This window comes from Cuculus canorus, chromosome 4 (assembly GCF_017976375.1).
Source record: "Cuculus canorus isolate bCucCan1 chromosome 4, bCucCan1.pri, whole genome shotgun sequence".
NCBI lineage: Eukaryota > Metazoa > Chordata > Aves > Cuculiformes > Cuculidae > Cuculus > Cuculus canorus.
Window position 1 is genome coordinate 13790267 of NC_071404.1, and position 17949 is coordinate 13808215.

Here is a 17949-nt window from a genome sequence, read left to right on the forward strand (position 1 = left end):
ACTGGGGTCTTTATTTTTTATGGCCTATTTAGCTTTGAAAGCATGAATTAAAGTATTTTCCTAATATTCATAATGAAATCTGTCCCCTTGTTCTGCTGTCTTGATGATTACAGAACAAAAGGCCAGACTGCAAGGCTTCAGCCTGTATAATGGAACCAACAGCTCTATGTCTTTACCATGCCAGCTGAAACAGAAGAACGAAGAATTTAACAAAGGCAACATCAAATGTACTGAGTCACAAAAGTCTTTTTAAAACAAAAAAGTTGGTATTCACCGTGTTTGGAAGCTAGGAGCAGTATAAACCAGTGACAGCTAAATGATGGGATCTGGCTTCAGCTATAGTGTTGAGTGGAGATTTAATCAGAAAAATGCAGTAGTCTAATGTAATTTAGGTTAAGCTTACAAGAAATACAGCTCCTAGTTAAATATTCTGAAGTTATTTTAGGTAACTGAAATTGAGTATTAATTTTCATCCTGTTACTTAGCATGTAGTTGCCTCTGAAGAAGTTTACAAAACCTGCAATGCTTCTCCAATCTTATTGCCCTGCACAGGTAGGAAGTCTTTCTGTTTTCATCTGACAGAACACCTTCCTCACGGCTTGAGTTCTTGCTGTGAGGTGATGTATCACAGATTGATAACTATGGAGCAGATGGAGACCAGAACGCCTGGACAGTTATTTTATTAGAAGATCAGAAATTATGACTTTATAATCTTCCATCTTACTGCTTTGGAGAGAAGCCATTTTTACTGCTTTTACAGTAAGCGTTAGCATGGCAAATTATGCTCTCAGGAATAATGAGTAGTGCTGGTGGGATAGGACGTAAATATTGAGATTGTGAAAGACAAGCCTGAACCTGAAGAGCTGAGAATCCTGATTGGAAATAAATGTTGATTATGCAGCCTTCTGCCTTGGAACATCAGTGTCTAGTGGTGAGTCAAGGGTGAAGAGAGCAGAAACAATTTCTCTACTTTGCATTTATTTTACCAGCCACTGCAGACAAACTGAAACAGGAGGCGTGTGTGTTCGACATGTTCTTGTTCTTTGCAGGGGACACGGACAGAGAGCATTAAAGGAAATGGAGGAGTTTGTGCAGAATAATTTTTTATATAGAATCTGTTTACTATTATTGCTGTTGTTATTATTTAAGTAAACTTACTCAACTTCAGCCTTAGCCTCCTTGAGTCAATTTCTACTGTTTGCAGGACAGTTGTCAGCTCTCAAATACTGTTGATTGGCAATGGAGTCAGGTCAACACCTAGAGGGGAATGTTTCCATATTTCTTTCAGAATACTTTATGCTACTCTTCTTTTAAATTTTACTTAGATTCCTGTCTCCTTTGTCACTTTTCACTTTTAAAAATTAATGAAAAATAAAATGTAGTGCAAGACAGTAGGTTTTCAGTGTTGCAGGCATCAGACTCCTTAGCATTTAGTGATAAAGTGTGATTATGGCTTTATTATAGATCCAGGCACATGGGGGATACTATTGTCACATCATGTGCACCGATATCACAACTTCAGTTTCCTTAAATCAGGTAACTGATACACATTCATTAACATTTCTCAGAAAACTATTAAATACTGTAATTATTTCAGGGAAATTAATTACATTGATCCCTTCCAGTGCCCCATCATCACTGACAGTCTGTGCATGTCTGAAGTTCTTGTTATCAGTTTTTTTTGGGTCTCTGGTGAAGTAATGAAGGTTTTCCCTCTTATCCTTCTTCTGACCTTTTAGTCCTTTCTCTGTATGTGGTTTTATCTTGTCTTACAGCAGAAACCATCAAGGCCTGTTTATATGCAACCTTTGCTGGTCCAATGTGTTCCAGGAAATGCTTACTGTGTTCACACAATGTCTGCACGATAATAATGGCACTCACGGACTCTGTACCATAACACCAGATGCTGTTAATCACAAGGCCAAGCTAACTTAATACAAAGCTTGCACAAGAGAGAGAAGAAAAAAAAATTAAAGTCCACAAAGGTAACATCAGGATGGAGAGATTTAACAATTTTTTCTAATCTAGAGTGTTATTAGCCTACATTTTTGGACTTTGAATTTGCTGATTATTTTCTGAAACTATTTAGAGTTTGGTTTCAGATGTCACAGCAGGTAATTTCTCTGTTGTAAAAAGACATTTCTTGTTGGCTTTTTTAATTTTTGTGTTAAAACACAATAACTGAAAAAGCTCTTGCAGTTGCCTGCTATATTAGAAGAATATTTCCTAATAATGTAATTTACCTTCAAAGATTAATCACTCAATAAACTTTTTTTGTTATTTTAATACATTGCACCAACTAAGTTAAGATCCAGGAATAGCTAGTGTGAAGTTTGTTTCAGGATACTGAACCTGAAACTTTTAGGCCTTCCTGAAATACTTTTCTTTGGCAGTTTCTATACTATGCACTTTTTTAGTTTGTATATTTCTGTCATTACTTTTATATATCTTTTATTATGGCTCTTGTATGTGATTGTATGGGTTTTGTAAATGCTAATGCTGATGTTATTTATGCTTCAGAAAATATGAGTTCAAACATCAATCTGAATAAGCCTTTTTTGCAGAGCCATGGTGAAATAAGAAAATAACAATCAAATGAGCAAAAGACCAGGCAGAGGTAAGAGATGATTTTAAAAGCAGTGAGGAAGATTTTTTTTTTTTTTTAAAAAAACAAAAAAGAAATCCTAAATCGATTGCCTGGAAAGTAAACTTCCTCTAATACTGAGAGATTAGTTGTTGAGTCCAGAGTGAAGAAAGGCAGATTCATAACTCTTGCACATCTCTTAAGAATTGGTTCAGACTTTTGTAGAGCAAATGGGATATTTTTAATTAACTTTGAGTGTTGAATCAGTCGTTTACTACAGTTTTGTAGTACTGTTTTTTGGTGAAACAAATCTGCTTTCTGTTAGGTACAACATGTTCCATAATGAGCTTCTGCTGACAGCTCCTTGCAGCTATTGACAACTTACTCTTCCTGCCATCTATGTACAAGGAAACATTAACTATAGCTGTTAATTGTCTTCTTGCTTTTTACTTATTGCCTATTTTCTACACAATAAAATATGTTCTTAATTTGTGTATATTTATGAGATGTCTTAAGGCATCAGGGATTTAGAGCTAGGCAAAGCAGAATTTTATGGTGGTTTTTGTGCTGGAGCATGGTGTTTTTTTCCCCTCACATACATGGTTAATTTGGGGCAGATATTGGTGCTGTTGTGTTTCGTTATTTTGAATTAAACTAGTATCAGTGTATGGGTATGCTTTGACTTTGCTTCTGTGAAAAGGAAACATGTATGGGAAGGAGTTCTTTTCTTGAGCTCCTAGCTCATTCTGAGCTAAGAATGCAGCTAGAGTTGTGACTGAGACTGTACTTGTAAATTAAAAGGACCAGGATTTCTGCTTTGGCTCTGAAGCCAGGAAGCCAAGATTTGCATCCATATGTCTACTGACTCTCAGAGCAAAGTTGAGTGATAGATCTGAACTACCCACTGATGTGGTCCCCTGCCCATACTGAACCATTTCCAAGCGCTGCGAGAACACTAGCTGGCATAGACAAAAACCATTCTGGCAACTGTGGTAATAGCCTAATGGTACAGAAATTGCATGTCAGCATCCAGACCCGTAATGTGACTCTTTAGCTTAGCAGACAAAGCCTCAGTGTCTCAGTGGTGCCAGTTTGGCTTGACCCCACACTTCACTTACTTCATGTGATAATTCAGCTCCAGCACTTCCTTTTGAAGTAGTTCCCTTCAGGAGAAGACCGGGGCACAGCAAGCAGTACAGTGTGTTCAAGTTGAGCTAGAGGCAGTACAGATGTCAGCTATGCCAAGTTTGGCTGTGCTTCAGCCCTGTCCTAGCAGTACTCACATTTTCATACGCCCTAACCTGACCTACTTTTATACACGTGCCTTTGGCATCATGCTCCTACTCTGCTGTGGTGCAACACAACTTCCTCAGCATTTTGAGCACTTTGAACTCATTGAACAACAAAGCAACAGTCATTGTGTCTCAGGGACACCGTATGTACCCCAGAGGAGTTAGAAGACAAGTACTGCGCAATGTGAACAGGAACCCAGCTGATCAGAAAGGTGCATAGCAATGTGATTGGGAACCAGCCTGCTTTAACTGGAGTAGGACATGAGACTGTCTCTGTCGTCTCATCTGCAGATGTGATAAAGTAGTACTGCTGGTCATGCCATATTTCTGTATGAGGAAAGGTACTCTTGTTGAGAGCCACCACGTGTTCTAACTGTTGCCATTTCTTACCCAAAGTTGCACTATGCTAATGCTCAGACTTAAAAGCCCTAAATCATCTTGTATTTAAAAAGCACTACATTAAACTCTAATTAAAAAGCATTTAATTTCAAAAAAATGGATTTTTCTGATGAAAATTATAATTTGGGCTAAAATTGCTCATGCGTGAATATCTCTGTACACCAGTAACAATGCCCTGACAGAACGCTTTATACCTTTACACAAGGCAGGACATTGATAGCTTTCATATGCTCAAGAACAATTGGCTACATTTGTAGAAGGAGGATCCAGGAGAGACTGACCGAAATCCACAAGTTGTATTCTGAGGTAGTCCCTGACCTACAAATTGCTGGAGCCCAGGAGAGGGCTGTATGCTGCCCCTGTTCTTCATATTCCTCCTGAGGCTACTATTCCTGGCAGGATGCTGAGATACAGGAGACTTTGGCCATGTACGGCTGATTTTATGCTCTTGTTTGCAGATCTCAGTAATACTTGCTGTTGCAACTGTTGGATTTTCACTTCCCTTCGTAGTAGAAACATATTCAATATTGGTTTAGTAAAGGGAATAAGCTGTTTGAAAAAGTAATGGCTGCAAATGAAGACTAAATTCTGAATTTGTCTTGTTGACATTGTCCTTCACAGAGTTCCAAACTTTGTCATACCACAGCAGTATTATGTAAGAGAATGTTGCTGCAAAGCATACAAATATTGTATCCTTGTCCCTTAGGGCTGAACTGCTGAAAGACACAAACAGAAGATGACTGGGGAATGAGAATGTAGCATATATATATAAAAAAAATACTAAAAAAATGGCGCAGTTTGGTTATATGCAAGTGGTAGTATCAGTCTCTTCCTTTTGCATGTTTTTAAAATGAAGCTAGAGGTAAGGATATTTTTATAGTATTAATTTATACATTGATATATTTGCAATTAAAACACAGGGTATGTGGCCAGAACTGAGTAGTAAGCAAGGAAGTAAGCAGAATAGTGAAGGGGCCAGCACAAGAAGATAGAGGAATCCTTTGTCTCCATCAAAGAGATGGCTATCACCATCTACATGCTAGCTTTGAACATGATACCAGTAACAAGGACATTAATTTTAACTTGTAATTGCAGTTGATAATCTCTTTTACAGTATTTTTGTATTTTGTTTGACCATTAGTTGAGATTACAAGAAAACTGAGAACCATGGCCAGGCTTTGTTCTTTAATTTGTGCTGCATCATATATATGATGAAAAACATTTCTTCATGCCTTACTAAGCATATGGTAACTCTAGAAGTAAATGACACGTGAGTTACATTGGTGGGCTTACAAACTACTTTGGCTTATAGGTTTAAATAGGTCCTGGCAGCTCCTTACCTTTCTGTTACTGAAGTTTATGTATATAAGTTATTGATTTTCTGCTTAAATGATTTTCTGCTTATAAGTCAGAGGCTTGCTGGTATATTACCTTATGCTTTAATAATACTGTGATGATGTGGGTTACTGATTTTGTATTTTTGAAAATATTTGCAGAACACCTTTTCCAGTCTTTGTATAGTGGTTATTTGCGTAATGCACAATTGTTTTTGCAGTTGCTAAACTCATTCTTTCATAGTGCCTATTGATTTCGAAATGACACTTCTGCTTTTTTCCCAATTTTTGTGACCTGATTTTGTCTCTTGAGTATTGCTTTGGTAATAACTTCTATTTTCTTTATCTACTATGTGTATTAATTTTAGTCTGTACTGCTTTTAGTATAACAAAAAGAACTAGAACAGAAGCACTGACCTATTTGTATTGCGTTAGATAATGCACATCTTCAGTATGAAGTCAGGTGCCTCTTCAAAATGGATCAGCTCCTGAAATCTTGACTAAAGTTTACTTGAAGTTAAGCATATTTTTAAAAATGAGACAAGAAAGCCTGACTTATATGATATGAAAGTGAGAAATTCACCTGTAACTGCATCCTCGGTTCACAGATTGCATAAAAATATTTTTAAAGCCATAGCAGTTAATTGAGGGTCTCATCTTCCTGATTTGTCCCTGAAACTTCCAAGTCATTTTACTAGCTATTGTTTAGTTGATGAGACATAAAAGCCAACTCCTAAATCTGTGCATATAGTAAAGATCTCAGATTTTTCTACAATATTAGGTAATGTCCAATTATGTCATAAGTGCAGCTTTATATAAATAGCTTAAATGTGACTTTAGAATAAAATTATATATATAGTTTTTAATATTGATGGAATCATAGAGCAGAATCACAGAATTATTTAGTTTGGGCAAGACTTTTAAGATCACCAAGTCCAACCTAACACTGCTGAGTCCACCACTAAACCATGACCCTGACTACCACATCTGCCTGATGGTGACTTCATCACTTCCCTGGGCAGCCCGTTCCAATGCTTGACAATCCTTTAAGTGAAATAATATTTCCTAATATCCAATCTAAATGTCCCCTGAGAGAACTTGTTCTTCTTGTCCAGTCTTTGTTGGGTCTTTGTTAGGGCAGTTGCATCTGCCACGAGTAGAAACTGTTCTGACAGCCTTGTTAGATAGGGAATATTCTTTTTGGAACATTACTTCAAAATGTAAACTTGGAACTTTTAAACTGTTTGATCTGGAGGCCTTTGATAGCTTTATGAAGAGCATGCAGAATTTAACAGAGACCTGTTGGGCAACAGAGATCAGTGACAGCACATTGGGTGAAGAAAAGACCAAATCAATGAACTTACTCCGGAGACCTGTGGCTTATGATGAAGTTGGCTTACAACTGTTTCTTCAACGTACTTCACTCCACTGAAGGGCTTTGTTCTGGTTTTCCTTCTTGGCTGTGATGTGGTTAAATTGTGTGTCCTGAATGACAAACCTAATTTGCACATGTTTCTGCTTGGGCAGGATTTCCTCTTTCTGCTCTGTGGATGAGCTCTTGGAAGCCATTTCCTCTGATAAGGCTCCTACCTCAACAGCAGAAAACAGTACTAAGAAGAAAATTGATTGGTCTGGCCCTGGTGCTTGCTTTGGCAGGTGTCAGTGAGAGGCTGCTGGATATAGAGAGGGAAGATGAGATCTTATGAGAAATTAACTGAGGAGAATAAGATAAATAGCTTATGAAAATGAGCTTGTAGAAATTTCAGAACATCTTTGATAAGTAACAATGTAAAACTTTGGACATCACCTGCTATACAAGATAGAAGTGTGCCAAAAGATACTGGATATTCTGTGTAAAGGTAGGTACCTTCATGTTCTACTGCATGACGATAGACTGAGCGTGCAGCTGTGGATCCCCATGCACAGCTTTCAGTGATGTAAAAAAACCAAACCTGGAAGTAATTGCAAGTGCAATTTGCCATTCAAAGGGAGATCAATTGCATTCATTTTCTATATGATAAGAAAGGGTAGGAGTAACAGTTGACTGCTAATTATGAATAAAGACATAGCATTTTTTAACCTTGCAGTCTTCAATTTTGAGTGCTTATTTTGGGGATTAAGCTGGAAAAGGTTTGGAAACAAGCCAAATGTCAGTGGTTTTAGACTTTATCACAGCATCCAGTCCAAAGGATGGATTTGAATCTCCTGCAGTTCTATAGCAAACACAAGTGGTTTCTTAGGTTTTGCCAATCTATGTATTCCCTTGTTGTATTTTTTTTAATTATAAATCCAGTTTTTGATGGAAAACTCTCCACCTCCCATTGACTATACAATCAGAAAGAAGACATGTCAGAATCCTGTTAGTTTTAGTTGGGATTTATGTGATTTTTAACATTAGCAGCATATGGTTTCCTTGTCCTGTAAATTGTATTTGTGAGAAAACATTATCCCCTGATCCTGCAAAGAATAATGATTTGAAGTATGAGGATGTGAAAGATACAGATTGAATAAAGATCTTATGATGCTACAGTGGTAGGCACTAGTCCATAATATCTAGGTATTGTTGGAGAATAAAAATAAAGAAGTAAAGCCACAGCAAAATTCAATAACTGTGTTTTAAATTCTGAAAAATGTTAATATTTTAAAATAGCAGTATGTATGGGGGGTTGGACTAGATGACCTTTAAAGTTCTCTTCCAACTCAAACCGTTCTATGATTATTGTTTTAAATAATGCTTATTGAGTTTTTTAAATATAATTTTTTAAAAAATATAATTTCTAATTAGCAGCTACACATGCAATTGATACTGTAAAATTGATCTCTTTTTTTTGCTACAGAATAAGTAATTAATGATTCATCTGTTCGTATAGCTAGCCAATTTATATTTTATGTTGCCAGATGGTTTATGATATGTCAGAGATGCAGAGAAAAGTATCATGGGTGTGCTACATTAAAAATACAGTTTTTATCTATTGGTACATGGATACAAACTAATCAGAAAGTGGAATTATGACCTTGCATTACTGAAGATGTTATTAAAAATGCAGATTTTTAAAATTGTGACAAACAGACAGCATGTAAGCATGAAAAGACAAAAACAGTGATGGCATTTCCACAAATAACTGGAGCTTTCTGTAAGAAAAAATAGAGCATTAAGTTACTCACCAGTGAGATTTTTACTTGCTCCCTTAACTGGATTGTCAATGTCATACACTGGAGGTACTTATATTACTGGATGTTCTCTTTAATTTTATCATTTTTACTGTGTCAGCTTTTATTATCATTAACAACTAGGCTCGCAGACTCAATTGTGTCCCAGCAGGATTTCAGATTATTCCTCAAATTACAGCAATTTGTCATGATGTCAATGTTTTTTAACCTATAACCCTAGGTTACCAACAGAGTCCGGATTTTGAATACCATAGATTCAGTTTATATTGTATATAAGCAATTATAGTGCCTCACAAACAAACAAAAGGCGACCAAAGTCAAAACTAAGGGTCGAAATCTAGTTTGTTGTGAATCCGTTCTAACTGGATTTTTTTTTTTTCCAAATGGGATGTAGGCAATGCAATATTACCAGCTCTTTACCATAAAATGAAATAGGAGTGAGTTAGACTCTTGTTAATGGCAGAAACTCTACCACTGGTGGCAGCAACAGAATTCAGAATAATCACTGTTACAACTAATATTTCTCAGGATATGTGACTGTAAATGTTTTCAGGAGTGTTAGTCATATTATAAGAGAGAAACAAGCGAACTGATCTTGAATCTGAAAGCATGTTCCTAGTTCAGGGATATCCAAAGCTGGGAAAAAGAGAGGAGGATAATGACTGTGCATTCTTCTGTAGCTCATGTGGTCTCTGCGATGTCCTTAGTGCTCGGAGTGAGGAAGGTGGTCTGAAAGCCCTAAGTCAGCCCTGCCACATACGATGTCCAGAGCTGCCTTACAGGATACAAGTGTGCTGATGCTTACCCACGTAGGTAAGCGACAGGGCAACGCAGCTACAGAGTGCAGGCTGGGACAAATTTGCCATCTTCACATATTTTGTGTAGTGTTGAAGTGACCGAGGGGGAACCTGATTGTTGAATGTAATTTAGAATTGCATTTCTTTTGTTCTCTTTATATTCCTTTGTTATTATTTCAGATACTGCAGGCATAGGTTGACCTGCTCATTTGTTCCTGAACTTTGCCTGTCACAATGTGATCTTCTATTAATAGAATGATGGAGTTAGGAAGGGACCGCTGGAGGTCATCTGATCCAGACCCCCTGCTCAAGCAGGGCCACCTAGAGCTGATTGCCAAGGACCACGTCCAGATGGCTTTTAACTATTTCCAAAGATGGAGACTCCACAATCTCTCTAACTATCCTGTGCCAGCATTCACATTCTCACAATAAAAAAATGTTTCATGATATTCAGAGGGAACTTCCAGTGTTTCAGGTTGTGCCTGTTGCCACTTGTCCTGTAACTGGGCACCATGGAAAAGAGCCTGACACCATTTTCTTTACACCCTCCCTTCAGATATTTATATACATTGATCAAAGATCCCCTTGAGTGGACTTCTCTGCAGGCTGAACAGGCCCAACTCTCAGCCGTTCCTTATAAGAGAGATGCTCCAGTGTCTTCATCATCTTTGTGGCCCTTTGTTAGACTCACTGCAGTCTGCCCATGTCTCTCCTGTGCTGTGGATCCTGGAACTGGACCCAGTGCTCCAGGTGTGGCCTCACCAGTGCTGAATAGAGGGGAAAGATCACCTGCCTGCTGGCAACACTCTTCATGGAGCCCAGGATAACAGTATCCTTCTTTGTAGAAAGAGTCCCTTGCTGACTCAGGTTGCTGACTTGGTGCCCACCAGGACCCCCAGGTCCTTTTCTGCCAAGCTGCTTTCCAGCTGGTGGCCCCCAGCCTGTACCGGCACCTGGGGTTATTCTTCCCCAGGTGCATGCCTTTGAACTTCCCCTTATTGAACTTCATGATCTTAGACAAATTCCAGCTGTTCCAGTGAATAACCATGAGCTTCCTAGTTCACCCTCTTTGATTTGACAGAAACCCAAAGAGCTGGGTCATGTACTCTACTGGGTCATGTACCCCACCACTGCAAAGTGCTGACTTTGGGGTGTGCTGATGTGGAAATGTGATGAGTTTCTAAGAGCAGAAGGAATCATACAGCATCCCATAACTTGAAAATATAAATTTTTCCCAGGCTGTCAATTGTGTTTCAAGGACAAATACTGAATTTCAAAACTTTTTTCCTAGTGGGTGTTATGTAGTCTTTCCTTCATTTGATTTTGGTTGCAACTGAATGCCGTCGTTCTTTCATGAGTTCATCTGGTGTTATGTGAATGATGTCATCATAAGGTCTCATAGACTTGCAGTAATTCAAGCAGTAGCAATTGCTGGTATGATTGGATCTTAAAAATAAGACTATCAAATGTACATATGAAATCTTAATGAGATATCCATAAAATGTAAGGTATAATGTGTACTAGTTCTGATTGCATTTTCCCTGACAATTGGCTAGAAGTCTGGCAGGGCTACAGAAGCATCATGCTGTTAAAGAATGCTGTTGAAGTTTTTTCTAGCTTCAAATAAAAAAATTTCTGTTAGACACATTGTTTCTACAGTCCTATATCTGTATTGTTTCTTTTTGATATACCAGCAGTTATTTCCAAGGGCTGAGGTGACTTTGCCTCTTTAATCAGCTGCATTGCTCCAGAACTGTGTTCTGTTTGTACTCCCACGTTCCTGGTGATGGAAGCTGTGAATGGGCTCATCCACAGTTCTGTTCGTCAGCAGCAAGTATGGGACTCTTCCCTGGCTTCTCCCTCTTTCTTAGGACTGTCACCTCAAAGGAGAAGGATTTATACTCAGTGGCCATTGTGTATGAATATCTATACCCTCTGAAGCACCATTATTTTTTTCATCCCTATTAGACACATCTCTCTATTTGATTCTGGAATATTTCCATTTTTGGAAAATTTGCATAATATGGCAAAATCTGGAAATCCAACATAACTGCTTTACTGTGTTCCAGCAAAATGTTGAATTGCAAAATGCAAATACTTTTAGGCTCAGAATACAGAATTATTGTAGTGAATGCAAAAAGGCTATTCCTGCCAAAAAAACTGGTAGTCTTTGAAATGTTTGAGACTTAGGAGACCTGGCTATAGGAAATCACTTGCAGAAAAGTGAAATCTGGGTAAATCCTCATTATGGTGAGCGCCCTGTAGTCAAGGGTCATGCTGCCAAAATGAGGGTGAAGGGGTTTAGCTCAGAGTGCACCCAGTAAATAGAAATGATAGATTTAGAACTTTTGGAGCATTAGACCTTTTATCAAATTATTTTTGTGTAGTGTTGCAGCAAATAATAAAAAAAAAAACTTGTTGTAGAAGACTTGGCTGGAACAAAATAAACTGAAAATGGTTTTATCATCAAAAAGCTCCATAGTTAAAAATACTTGTTTTAATGAAATACAGAAGCTGAATGAGGCAGCTGTGCAAAATGTTGGAGATGAGGCGGCAAAAATCTCGTGCATTGGCTTCGAGAACCCCAGTTCTGGGGACTGTAGCTGTTGCTAAGAAATGAGAGGCTCTGCCTCCTTGGGATTGCAAGAGCCCTTCTTCCTGCAGCCTTCAAGCTCAAACCCCACTTCAGCCTAGATAAGAGACCAGCGAGACTGCAGTTCTTAAGTGTTATTTTATAACTATGAAGTAGAGATCAAACCTCAGTGTTCTTAGACTCTCTATCACTGTAAGCAAGTAGTTAGTGAATGGCATGCCTTCAGAAAGGAATTCGGGGATTGCTATTAAAGAACTTCAGGTAAGCTTTCAGGTCAAATGGCTTTTATGTTTTCTGTTTTACTCACCATTACATATAAATAGATAGTTTATTGTGCCTTTTCTGAAACAACATTGTATTAAATTACTGGTTTATTCTTATGTTTTCTGGTGAACTTTAAATGCTCACATCTATCAGTTACATTGGCATGAATGAAAGATAAGTCTTCCTGGTCTGTTATAGATAAATTGAATAATTAAGAAGCTGTTCTTAATTACTGTCCAAGGAGTGATAGAAGTTACCATTTTAAGTGTGTTACTAAATAAGTCTTTAGATTAAATTTCTTTAACTAGAACTATGCAAAATGCATACTGCCAGAGGTTTCTGCCACATCTTATTTGAAAGAATCTTCTATAATCTAATTGCACCTGGTTAACATTTTGAAAGGTGCTTAACTGATGTGAGAATGAGATTTATGATTAGATCCTAAACAGGACTTCGGTATATGCTTAAACACAAATGTGATCAATACAAATATATGTAATCACGCTCATCAGCTGCCTGTTTGTGGAAATGGCTAAACTTACAAGCTTGCTCCACTGAGTTTCTGAAACTAAGGTAGGGAATTATCCTGGAAACTTAAGTCAGGCTTAGAGTAGTTATTGCATGCATACACTTAGCCTAACTGAAAACGCAACCGTATTTTCTTTTAGTTACGTTTTTCACACTGTGTTAAGTTGGGTTAGCTCCTGTGGAGGGGATTTTCACCAGCATTGTCTGGCAAGAAAAAGACAAGTTGTACAAGGAGGTAGATAGGATTTTTAACAGCTTATATAGGTTGGCGGTATTTATGGACAAAGCCGAGCAACGACAGCTGAGAATCAGTGGTACATATCTATGGGATAATCAGAACAAGTAAGGATCACAAATAATCTCAGCAATCAGGTTGTGAGATAGATAATCATAAGAATGGCAGTGGGTGTGCTGGCAGAGGAATTCTGTAACTGAAGAGATTACATAAATGACAGTGGATATGAGGAACAGCCTACAGTCATTAGCATATGTAACTCTGTGGTTATGTAGACACTTTTGCTCCCAGATGCTTAAAATCTCTGAACCCCTGAGGTACACAAGACCACTCTCTTGGCCCTTACAGCCCATACTCATGGCAGTGGGGATTGAAGGACATCCCTCCTGGTGCATTAAGGTTATTCAGAGAAGTGCTCATTTTCTGCAGTGTTGATCCTCTTCTGCAACCAGCTTGTTGACTTTTGAATTTTCCTTTATGTCTGCAAAACTGCCATGAACCACAGCTTACTTCCCTAATTTCCCAGACTGCTCATTTCTTGTTTCACTGCCTCCGTTCCAGTCCTCAGATCTCTGATCACTGTGCCCTTAGGCATGGTGTCTCATAGATGGTGTTCCTCACCCTTCCCCAGGGAGTTGTTCCTTGAAACTTAAAGACATCACTCTCTTTTCTTTGATTTATAATTGTCTTAAGCGTACCATTATTGCATTACTTTTCCCATGCTCCGGTCTTTCATTGTGCTGGTTCAGCAGTTCATTAGTTGAAATTAGTTCATTCTGTTACGGACTATAGATATTTTAAGGCCTGGCATTTATGCTTGCTCAGCAACTGCGTTAGATCTCTGTCTAGCTGTAAGTAAGGTTAAATATAGTTTTGCAGAGTTTAGCAAAAATTGTGGCATTAAGCGGTCACCCCTCCCCTTCTTTTTTGTTGAAGTGGTTAGTGACATGCTAGGGCTTGGTTTTGCTTAGCAGACCTTTCTTTTCCAACACCATGTCATGCTGGGGCCTTTTGGCCTGTGTTGGGTGTGGACTCCTGTTCCCTCCTTCGCCAGTTTGAATTTCCTCTTACATACGGTTGCATGTAGCTGTGGTTCCAGGTCTTGTTTGGATGATCGTTTCTCTTATGCGCATAAAGTAACTGCAAGTGCAAAAACTTGATCTGACCATAAATTCAGTTCAAAAAGCCCCAGATTTCCTTGCTGTGGTAAACATGTCAATCACTAAGGCACAGGTTTGTGTTCTTTTTAGTTGGGATCGTTTCTCGTTCCACAAATATGGCATTTTTCTGTTGATATCTGGTGCAACTTCAGCAAGAGGTATGGCAAATGGCCATTCCCAGATTTTTTTTCTCTTGAACGAAAATGAAATTATATTGAATATCCCAATATGAGTTAACAGCATGCTATTGTATAATAACGTAGGACTATCCCAGTTTTTTAAGGGAATACTTAGTGGCAACAACCTATTAGGACCATATTAATATTCAGGCTTTAGAACTTAGATCAGCAAGCGTGGCTCCTTTGATCTTGCTCGAGACCTTTAAACTCTAGAAGGGAATGTATGCACCTTTGTATTTAGTGTTTCAGGGTGCTAATTCTAGGGGACTCCCCCTGGCATTGGCAGTTTCCATACTGGAGAGGGTAAGCAGTTCGCTCTGCATTTCCAGATTCTCCATGGGGCCAGGTGCCTCTGCTGTTTTCATTGCAACACTTAATTTGTAGGTGCTTGGTCCTTTATTAAGTTGCAAAATCAATTCATACCTTTCCACTTATGCTGTCTCTTGTAAGTAGAGTTCAAAATAAGCAACTTGTTTCCTTTTGATTTAATTTGCACTTACTGTGTCTTCAGCACAATATAAAATTAATTCCTTTTGATGTTTATGCTTCCATACTTTTCCACTTGATCCTACAGGAGTCTTCTCAGTCATTCTTTAACTTGTATTTCTCTCTTTCCAATGCTGAATCACCTCCGTGATTTGTTCTTTTTTTCTGAGATTTGATTCACGCTGTTGGTTTGAGGTTGGCTAGAAGTGGAACACACACATCTCAAAATTTGGGTGCATGCTGTTTACTACAGTGTAGTAAGGGGAATTTTACTCCTCGAAATTTGGAGTTTAGCATGTCTTGCAAACATTTGCTTTCATTCATTCCTAGTTTGCTTTCTACATTTCTGCTCACAAATTGCTTTTTTTCCTCACACCATTACAGGCTTATATGTTTGTTTTCTGTTAGGTTTTTTTGATATTTATTTTTATTTTTTTTAATAGCTTCTATTTATTTTTATTTTTTTTTATGAGGTGAGTATTATTTGAGAGATTGAGCGCTTACAGCAGGTGCAGCATTTTTTACTGTACTTGAGATGCTACAGTAATTTAAATATTTGGATTATCTGGAGTACAGGTTAACAGCAAAACCATTGTTTATACAGTAATTTGTTTTTTTGAGAGATTTCCTGTCTCTTGAGGCTGTACCAACAACATTGCAGTAAAATTCATGCACAAGAAAAAATTTAGCGCTATTTCATTTAGCTCTATATCATTTTCTAGAACAGCTTTTTTGCTCTGAGCAGCTCCATCTCACTGGCCCAGGATGGCTGGGGTCTGCAGGTCCTCCAGAGTCGCTGAATTTGCACGTCTCCTTCATTATTGTAGACCAGAGAAATAGGTTACTGCTCTTTGTGGTGAAAGGTAACACTGGAGAAAATGCTGCTACCTGAGTTAAACACATTGGTGAAAAGAAGGAGTTAGGATGAATGCCTTGTTGTGTGTCGTGTTGTTTCTCTGCAGTTGTGTGAAAAGCACAGTCTTTTGGGCTAAGTTCCCTTCACAGCTGTCATCTTCGTATTATTGTGTGTGGAGTGCAAAAACCATAATAAATTATCCTGTATGTTGATTTTGTTTAATAGACTTGCCATGTGCAGGAATTGGTCCTGAATTATTATTTCCTGAAATATATTGAGGTCTGAATTAGCAAAATATTAGGAAGAGTGGCTGTAGTTTGCTTTTTAATGTGAAAGCAAATGCAGTCCACTGATTTGACCAGATTTTTAATTAGTTGCTTAAGTCTCAAAAATGTTTTAGAGGTATTACAAATGTTCAGGCAATCTCTGATGTTTTGCAGCAGGTCATAGTATTTAACAGAATTTCCTCTGCTTCTTCTGCCTTAATCTGGTGCAGAAAGTTTGGTTCTTTGTACCTATTTTGACGTCTTTTGTCTTAATTTCTTTTTTTTTTTTCTGCTGAAATTGTTCAAGCTCCATCTCTCCAGGATTTCTGTATCTTAATCCTTTCAGAATGCTGCTTTTTGGAAGCTGTTTTAGATACTGCTTTCCATTCGCAGTGTTTTCACTGTGTAGTAGCTTCACCACACAGGTGCCACATCAGGATACTGCTTAAATGTGTGTGTCAGTCGATTGCTATTCAGGAAGAATGTATGTGACCTTTAGCATGGGTTTGAATACTGTTCTCATTTGGTTCCCTCCTTCTCTCCCCAATTCCTTTTTTGCACAAATATGCATACAAGCATATCTTCTGAGTCCAAGGCAGTTCTGTCAGTGCCTGTATTCCTGCTCTAAATTCCTTTTTTGGGCCGCCTTCTGATGTGTGTTTTATAGCATCATTTCCTTGGATTGTCCAGTGTCTCCAGGTGACAATTTCATAATTATTTCACACTACGTGCATGTTTGCAGATTCTCTTTTAGTCTTCTGAAGCCTTCCTGTCTCAGCAGGCTTCACATCGCACTCGAGTCTGACATCTACATAGTTATTTGGGAGTGGGTCATCTTGTCCCTATGGTATGAAGTTAGTTTTGTAATTGCTGCCTCACCTGGTTATGGAATGATAGGTCTTGTCTGGAACCTACTTCTGTCAGCATGCTTGGGTGAAGTGCTGGGGAGGCAGCACGCAGTTCAGCTCCTGAGGCTCTGCTGTTCTGACAGTGCCCATCAGCAATCTCTGGCGCTGCGTGTTCTTGTGCCTGTGATCTGTTCGTCATGAACAGCCACTGAGATATCCTTCCTTCATGATTTCCATCCCTCTCCAGCAGGACTTTAGCTGTCTTTCTTAGGATATATTGCTGCTTTGCAAGTTCATACTTTTTTAATAGTGCGGAGATTTCCTGCTTTTTATGTGCACAAAAAGATGTAATAACAACGTTAGTTTGAATAAACTTCATGCATGATGATTTTGTAGGCTTGCATGCAGAGGCATACATTTAAGAAGTTTTTCTCCCCTGCACAACTGTAGAACATGATAGTGAGTTCCTGGTGTTGTAGGACAGTTCAGAGAAGGGATACTATCACAGGTGTCACTTTAGAGAGAAAGTATCCTATACACAACAGGCAGTGCTAACAAGGTACATGCCTTGTATACTAGGTATGAGGCAGCATGCAAGTGATGGAAGGGTATAACTTAATGAGCATCTGTGTAAAATATTTATAAAATTAAAATAAGTTTGCAAAATGAATAGTATGTTTTCTCCAGCATGGAATGCAATGATGCCAACCTCAACATATTTTTTCTCCTTTGGAATACATATATATATATATATATATATATGTATTTGTATTTCATTTGGGAGCAGAGTAACCTTTGTTTTAAGTGACAACTAAGGTGGAAGAATTTGTTTCAACAGTTGTCCCCAACCCTGCCTTCCTCCTCCGGCTCCAATTTTCTTTCTCCGTCAGTATGCCTGCCTTGCTTGCCTGTGACAGGCCCTGTCAGTAATAGGTTTTCTGTTTAGGATTCATTTCA

General features: G+C 38.3%; 1 protein-coding gene across 4 annotated transcripts in view; it reads left to right on the top strand.

Annotated features, from left to right (window-relative positions):
- Positions 1 to 17949, top strand: part of PPP2R2C (protein phosphatase 2 regulatory subunit Bgamma) — a 199484-nt gene that overhangs the window by 29537 nt on the left and 151998 nt on the right. Inside the window, exon 1 of one of the 4 annotated variants that reach the window (XM_054065193.1) lies at positions 12354 to 12431. The exons of the other annotated variants lie outside the window; for them this stretch is intronic. Coding sequence (XP_053921168.1) covers positions 12382 to 12431 — 50 coding nt within the window. The 5' untranslated portion in view covers positions 12354 to 12381. Of the gene's footprint in view, positions 1 to 12353; positions 12432 to 17949 lie in introns of those variants that run through there. 4 annotated transcript variants of the gene reach the window in all.